Here is an 8,348-nt window from a genome sequence, read left to right as displayed (position 1 = left end):
ATATTAGTGCTTCAAACAAGAAGGAAATTTATTTTCTATCACATACTGATTAGGGTGTGAGTGGTTCAGAATGGATATTGTGGCTTCACAGTGTTACGAATCCAAGCTCCTTCTTTTTCACTGCTCCGTTTTCCTCAGGTTGTCGCTGGCATTAGCATCAAAGTGGTGGTGGTGGGGCGTTGTATATGGGACACACATTGAGTACTGCCCTGGATTTCATGTCTTCACTTATCTACTGGGCTTTCCACAACTTGCCATATTCCAGCACCTACTGTTATAATGCCACCAGGATGGCCTGCTTGCTTCCACTGCCTGAGGCCACTGTCTGGTATTTCTAGTTCTTTCCACCACTTTTGAGCTAGGATAAAACTGCATCATGAGGTGTGATAATTGGGATTCCTGAAAGTTGTTGAAGGGCCCCATGATCCATCGTGGAAGTACAGAGGGAACTCTTGACACCAAGGAGACAGCAGGTACATTTTCTCTCCATAGCTCCCTCTTATGGATTACTCTAAGATATGACATATAGAAATCTCTGCAACCTGGTAGGGGATATCCCATATAGCAGAGCCACTGGCTGTGTGTCTTCATGATTCACTGGCTAGCACTCTATTTCCTTTCCATCCATTCCTGTCTCCTTTCTTCTTATTTCACAGGAATTATATTACCAAATGAAATGCTAGCCCTTTAAGCCTTTGCCTCAATTTCTGTTTTTTAGGGAACACAGGTTAACATAACAGCAGTGAGGGATAAAAAGTGGATACTCAGAATGAGAATTTATATGTGAATTGCCCACCTACCTGAATGCAACAGAGGCTCAATTGTCTTAGGGCAGTTAGTTGGCAATTTGAGGTATGCTTTGAAAGACAGAAGTGCTTCTATTACAGCTTGGGGCACCTGAAGGGTAGACTTTGCTGAAAACCAGGCCCAGGATCAAATTATATTGCAGGTATTCCAAGGGTAGGGATCAGAGACCTGAAGTGGAGGCATTTATATACATGACCCTAAGAATTTTGATTTCTTAAATTCCTCCAAGCCTTCCAGGCTGGAAGACATAGTTCTTTAACCAACTTGCCAGAGAAAACTACTTTCTGCTTGCCTAGGGAAACATACAATGACCTAATCTGAAGCAGGTGCCTTTCAAGATGAGGCTTGCTTTCCTGAAAATATGCCCCCAACATATTGCATTGCCTCCTGCTAAAAAGCAAAGTCAGTTTTTTAGCACAAGTTTGAGCAGGAAATTACAAGCTCTGTTCTGAGAAGAAATAGACCACATGCCAAAGGAATCACAGGATCCAACTAATAGGCATTAACTGAAGCTGAGGGGAATATGTGTAGGAGTGTATCCTGAATACAGTAGTCTCCTGTTATCCATAGTTTAGTTTAATTGAAGTTGGAATGATATTTAGCAGAATATTAATACTGGATATTTTTTAAAAAAATATTTATTTTTTCAGTTGTAGTTGGACACAATACCTTTATTTTATTTATTTGTTTTTCTGTGGTGCTGAGGATCGAACCTAGGGCTTTGCACTTGCTAGGTGAGCGCTTTACCACTGAGCCTCAGCCCCAGCCCTGTAACACTGGATCTTTAAGGCCTGGAATTCAAACTATTATGGGTAAAAAGGCCAAGTGTAGGAATCTGAAACTGTCCATACTGAAGTGTTAAATTAGAAGCCATATGGCACACAAGAGGAATCACAGATACTTGTATAAGCATCAGAGATTTGAAAGATGCAGAGGTATCACCATTCACAGGTAGATATCATTGGTGAGGATTTTTGGTTTTGGAAGCTACATCCTGGACTTCTTTGATGATCTCTTTGTTACGTATCCAGATTACAATGACTTCCATTGCTATCTTGTAATAAGTAAATCTGTTAAATTTATCCAAGAAATATCTTAATCTGGTCTTTCCATCAATTGAGATTTAGAATTGATATTTGTCAACATAGTGCACACACAGTAGGTTGTGCATTTCTCTCTCTCTCTCTCTCTCTCTCTCTCTCTCTCTCTATATATATATATATATATATATTTGGTAGAGGTGGTGGTGTTTGAACTCATCAGTGCTTACCCATTGAGCCACATCCCTATCCATTTTTATTTTTTATTTTGAGACAGGTTCTCGCTAAGTTGCTTAGGGACTCACTAAGTAACTAAGGCTGCCTTTAAACTTGTGATCCTCCTGCCTTAGCCACCTGATTACAGGGATTATAGGCATGCATCACCATGCCTGGCACAAATATCTTTTCTTAATATGTGGCCTGTTATTCCACTTTTATTATCTTTTATCCTTGTAAGAGTTTATCTCAGTATATATCTTTTACTTTTGTAGGTTTTAAGGAAGCCTCTTCTTCAGAACCACTGAAACATTCTGTTAGAATTTCTTTTATTATTTTTATAATTATGTGCAATGTTATGTCATATATATGTATGTATAAAATTTTATGTATATATGTATGTTTTATATATACATATATGTACATATATGTATATATAAAATTTTATATATAAAATTACCTATTATTCTCTAACTTTCCCTTTGCTTTATTGATTAGGATTTGGCTTCCTACTGATTCCACCTCAGTTTTTATAATGGTTTTAGTTGGCTACTTCTGCCTGTTAATTGTATATAATTATTGTAATGATCTGTGTAGCTGAGATGGAATATAATCTTCATCATTCCAATCTATCTTTCATTCTGCCATAATTTCCTTTCTAAAATATATAAAATATAAATTGTATTTCTTTGCTTAGGAACTTCCAATGGTTCCCAAGTAAATAATCATAACTAGCAAACGTTACACAGCACTTCCAATGTGCCAGGCAATATTTTATGGGTTTTACACATCTTAACTCATTTGATTCTAAACAACATAGAAATATGAGGTAGAAAGTACTATTATTTCACCCCCCATTTTATAGATGAAGAAAACAAGGCATAGTGAATTTAAGTAACTTTGAAGAACTAAAGATACAAATTATACCTTTTGGCCCCCAAATTTGGGCTTTTAATCTCCACCTTATTCTTCTGATGGAGTTATATTCACCTTAACTTCTGATGGAGTTATATCTTGATAAACCCATTGTATGTTAAAAAAATCACAAGTTAAAAATGCATTTAATACACCTAATCTACCAAACATCACAGTTTAGCCTAGCCTGTCTTAAATGTGTGCAGAGTGCTTAACATTAGCCTGTAGTTGGGCAAAGTCATCCAGTGCAAAGTCCATTTTCTAATAAGGTGTTGAGTTATCTCATGTAATTTATTGAATACTGTATTGAAAGTAGGAAACAGAAATGGTTGAATGGGTATGCTTTCCCAACATTGTAAAAATTGAAAAATTGTTAAGTCAAACCTTCATAGGTTGGGAACTATCTGTATGTTTTTCTAACCAAGGAGCTCCACTGAATACAAAATCAAGTCACAGTTTTGAGCATGCCTCCCAACTACCCACTGTGTTTGATCATATTTCTTTTTCTACCTCATCTTGTGCCTCTTGATGTATTTCAATCAGTGGCTTACCACACAAGACTACTTAAATTTGCTGTAAATGTTTATGATTTTGTATCTTGCTCAGGCTTTTCTCTCAGACAGAGATATCTTGATGAATGTTCTTCATTTTTAAAAAAAATTCATTCACTCATTCTGTCAAAGATTTATTTGGTAGTACTCTGTGCCAGGCACTGGGCTTAGGTGCTAGGTTACCATAGTCATAGGCAAGTCCCTGTTGCCAGGGTCTTTCTGTTACTGAGGGGCAGTTACAGTGCAGGGCTAAAACATGGTCTCCTCTATAATCCTTTATTCTCTGTCCAGTTAACAAGCTTCATCTTGGGACTTCCATAATATTTTAAACCTTTATCACAGCACATATATAGCATGCCTTCAAATCATGGTTGGTTGTTGTATGTGTTATTTGCTTCTTTTTTTTTAATATTTTTATTTTGTTTATTTATTTTTATGTGGTGCTGAGGATCGAACCCAGGGTCTCTCCTGTGCGAGGCGAGTGCTCTACCACTGAGCCACAACCCCAGCCCCTGTTATTTGCTTCTTGTAGGGAATGTGTGGGCTCATCTATGCATTGTATGGATACACTAAAGAAATAGTTGTAGTTAAATGAATGAATAAAAAAAGTTTTGAAAGCCTACATATTAAGAGGTGGAAAAAGGAGATTTTTGAGCTTTTTTTTTAAAAAAAAGACCATATATATCTATTTGAGACAGCCTAAGTGATTAACAACTGAACTACTAATAAAAAGTATTTATTATTTCTCTAAGTGTAACTTTAAATGAAAAAGAATTTTGAACGGGCAAAAAGGATCCCTGCAGCTTGCAAAGGCACTAATTATGAGAAACAGCAATTTACATTATTTATAAGGAAGCTATTTACATTACTTAGCCCTGTCAGACATGGTGGTTGCATAGCTCCATTCTTTCATTACTGTGAAAAGAATAAAGCAAACTGACAAGGAAACAGAAAAGATATTATAATGGTTGCATCTCATTATAAGAAAGATAACATCTCTAAAATGTTTTAAAAATGCCTCAAATATAATTTAAAATGAACAAAATGGAGACTTCCATCTTACCATGATGATGATTCAGAATACAAGACCCATTTAAATATTCAGACAAGCTTCCAAAAACTACTCCAAGTTAAGCATTGTTGACTGAAGTATGCCCCAGGAGAAAGATGACTAAGATCAATGTTTCATAGTTCAAGTATCTGAATTTAATTTGTTACATTTTCTTTTTTTCAGTGACTTTGAAATGTTTTGCATTATGAGAAAGGTTATTTGTGAGATCAGTCAGATGGGGTGGGGTAGAGAATCCTACTTTATCTGATTTTTATTTATTTATTTTATTTTCTACTCTCTGACCACTTTAATTTAATTGAACCTTGCTGTTCCACTTTCATCAATATGAGCGATAGCTATCAGTGGCAAATTACACCAGCTTTTGATCTGAAGAGGACAAGTATGCTCTGTAAAAACAAGGGAAATATGAGAAATAAGAGAATTTACCAAGTTGATTTTTTTTAAAGTCTATCATTTGTTTTGTAAAGGTCCCAAAGATGATTTTCTCCCTAAGCATAAGTTGTTTAAAGTCTTAAAAATTTTACTGCTCATCTAGAGACAGAGTAAAATCTTTGCCAATCACAGGATGATTCCTACACCTTGACTGGAGAAGCAGACTCTGATAATGAGGCACTCTTGCATTTCACTGCTTGCCACAAAGGTTCTCTGGCCATAATTATTACCTGCCTCAAAGAGCAAAATCACTGTAATCTTACTTCAAAGAATATTAGGGTACAGTACACATGACATATCATGCTAGTCTTACAAATTAGTACAGGCCCACAGAGCTTGCAAGAAATTAGGTCAGAGCTGGAAGAAATCAGGCTGTGGTCTAATAAGCTTCTTAATCCTGAATGGGAAATCAGGCTCCCTGGGTGTTAGGGTCACTGTTTTTCTTTATTTCTAAGTGTGAAAGAACTGATAACAACTTTTAGTGTTAAATGCCTGCTCCCCCCCCCAAGCTACCAAATAATTGTGGTTCTTCTATAATTTTTGGCATTGCATAACTTATAAGGAAAGCAGGTTCCCTATTAGTTGAAATTGAAACTTTAAAATTTGACTGTCACTGTTGCCCATAATATGTGGGGAAAGAAGAACTTCCTTTGCCACCAATTATTTACCCTGAGGTCTGTAGTTTCCCCATTAAAAGCGAAGTTTCCTAAGATCCCTTCATACAATGCAAAAGTATTTTGAGAGTTATCACTTCAGATCATTAGTATGAATTTGTTAAATAGTTAAGTTGTATAAAATATACATTAATTTACAATATAGTGATAATTAGGATAAGGGTGAAATGATAATAAATAAATTATTATTAGAGGCAAATCATCATTTCCACAGTTTTAGATGTAAAGGGAAGAGAATGGATCAATTACAGGTTCTTGATTCTTAAATTGCTTGTCAGATGGTTTCATCATTTCAATTTGATTAATAAGCTTCATTTTGGGGAGTCATCAATATTCATTCATTCTGAGCACAGGCTTTGGAGTCACAAGATTAGGACCTGGTCTCTGACGCTATGGTTTTCCTCTGACCTTGGTCAAATAATTTAACCTTCCTAATCTTTGATTTCCTAAACTGTGGAATGGAGGTACTAACAGAATCTTAATGACAAAGTTGTCATGATGGTTAAATGAAATCTGATATTGTTTGTGTTTCATATGCTTATAACAACAACGTCTGACATACTAATGTATGTAATATCATCATTATGAGCAGCTTCACCATCACCCACTATTGTTATTAAGTGGTTAAGATGAAAAAAGAAGTACAGTCTGGATTCGTGATGGTAAAAATTCAGCTGTAATATTCGCTGGCTCTCTGTTCAAAACTTTCTTCCTATTCTCAGCTCATACAGCGGTGCCAATGGGCAACAGTACAAATAACCTTCAGAGCATCATTCTTTTCTGGATCCAATTCTTTATTCCTCTGCCCTCCAGGGGCCGCTGTGTTTCCCGGAATGCGCGCGGGATGCTTGGTTGCCGCGAGACCGTCGCCAGGCAACCGCGTGTGTACACACCGCCGGCCGGCCGGGGTCGCGTCAATATGGCGGCGCAGGGCACCAGCTCTAGCCCTCTGTCGGGCACGTCTGCCACATCCACGTCGCCCCAAGAACTGCCATCGACCACACCCCTGACTTCGACTGCAATTTCAGAGTCGCCCCGGGAGTCGAAGGCGAGCTCCCCGAGCCCGCAGCCTCAACTAGCCAGTCCCGAGGACCCGTTGCCCATCGCCGCGTTTTATGGGCCGTTGGACGCTAAAAACCCGCTCCTCGCCTCTTTCGAGAAGGAAATTCGCGAGTTGTTAGGCTTTATGAAGAAAAAGCAGGTTTTAGTGACGACGACGGAAGAGAAGCACGAATTCCATCGGCGTTGGTAAGCGGAGGCCGGGCGCTGGGGAGGAGGTGATGCCCTTGAAGGCAGGTGGTGGCCCCAAGAGCCCGGTCAGCGAGGTGGACGCCGGGCCTGACCAGAGGGCCCAGGAGAGAGAAACAAAGTTGGAGAAGTGGAGATTCGTCGTTATGACAACCTTAAATCTTGGTTACATGTATGTTGGCTTCCTGCTCAGGTCAAAATAAAAATCAACACGGAAATGTTTCCTAACTCCCCATTTGTTCTGTTTCTGAGTGTCCCTTGATGGCTCCTCTAGGCTAATACTTTTTCTTTTTTCTTTTTTTTTGGACTCAGGGGTGTCACAACTTTTGATTTAGTGGGTGAACAATTTTGTATACAAAGATAAAGGAATAACTTTGAGGTGGCTTAGGTTCTCGAAGAAGTTCTTAATATCATGAAGCATGAAGTCAGTCATCCTGGGAACATATGCATTTTTATTCTCTTTTTATGTTACTATTAGAATCACAGAGACTTTTTTTCGTAGACTTTGTGATTCATCTGCACATCTGTTTGCCTTTTTTTTTTCTTGGATTCTATCACCATGTTATTTCTGTGAACTGCAAACTACCTGTTTTTAAGATTCTTTCCTGTTTATGTTACCATCTTTCTTGGCCAAATACATTGCAAAGAGAACAGTCACAGATGTAGACAAATAGCAAACACCAGAATAGTGAATGGTTTAACTTGCATTTTTTTTTGTTCATGCATTTAATATAAAGAAATAGTTTATTTAATTAATATAAAATTTATTTAATATAAAGAATGTTTATTATTCATTTATGCATCTAATTAACTATTTATTGAGCACCTATCAGGTGCCTTTCTAGAAACTAGGAAAACGACAAGTTAACATGATATAAAAATCCCTTACCTCATGGAGCATATATTTTTGTGAGTACAGCCATCCACTAAAAAATGTGGAAGTACATTAGTCTCCCTTATATATGGTTTTGCTTTGTAGTTTCAGTCTTCAACCATTACCTGAAAATATTAAATGGAAAATTCTAGAAATAAACAATGTATACATTTTAAATGCACATCTTCAGGAGTACTGTGATGAAATATCACACCATCTGCTCTGTACCAACTGGGATGTGATTCATCCATTTATTCAGTAAGATCCATACTGTAGCAACCACCTGCCCATTAGTTAGTAGCAGTCTAGATTATCAGATCAACTGCTGTGGTATCATAGTACTTGCATTCAAGTAACCCTTATTTTACTTAATAATGGTCCCAAAGTGCAAAGTAGCAATGCTGGCAATCCAGATATGCCAAAGAGAGCCATAAAGTGCTTTCTTTAAGTGAGAAGGTAAAAGTTCTCAATGAGGAAAGAAAATAATTGTATGCTGAGGTTATTAATATCTATACTACA

The 8,348-nt window shown here is 37.3% G+C and overlaps 1 protein-coding gene across 1 annotated transcript in view; it reads left to right on the top strand.

The window, feature by feature from the left end:
- The first annotated feature begins 6,530 nt into the window (after positions 1–6,530).
- Cfap54 (cilia and flagella associated protein 54) overlaps positions 6,531–8,348 on the top strand; it is a 308,923-nt gene continuing 307,105 nt past the window's right edge. The window contains exon 1 of the mRNA XM_027928857.2: positions 6,531–6,955. Coding sequence (XP_027784658.2) covers positions 6,552–6,955 — 404 coding nt within the window. The 5' untranslated portion in view covers positions 6,531–6,551. The remainder of the gene's footprint in view (positions 6,956–8,348) is intronic.

The sequence above is a fragment of the Marmota flaviventris genome, chromosome 3, assembly GCF_047511675.1.
Source record: "Marmota flaviventris isolate mMarFla1 chromosome 3, mMarFla1.hap1, whole genome shotgun sequence".
Lineage (NCBI taxonomy): Eukaryota > Metazoa > Chordata > Mammalia > Rodentia > Sciuridae > Marmota > Marmota flaviventris.
The sequence above is the reverse complement of the archived record's forward strand: the minus strand, read 5'-3'. Positions and strand labels throughout refer to the sequence as shown.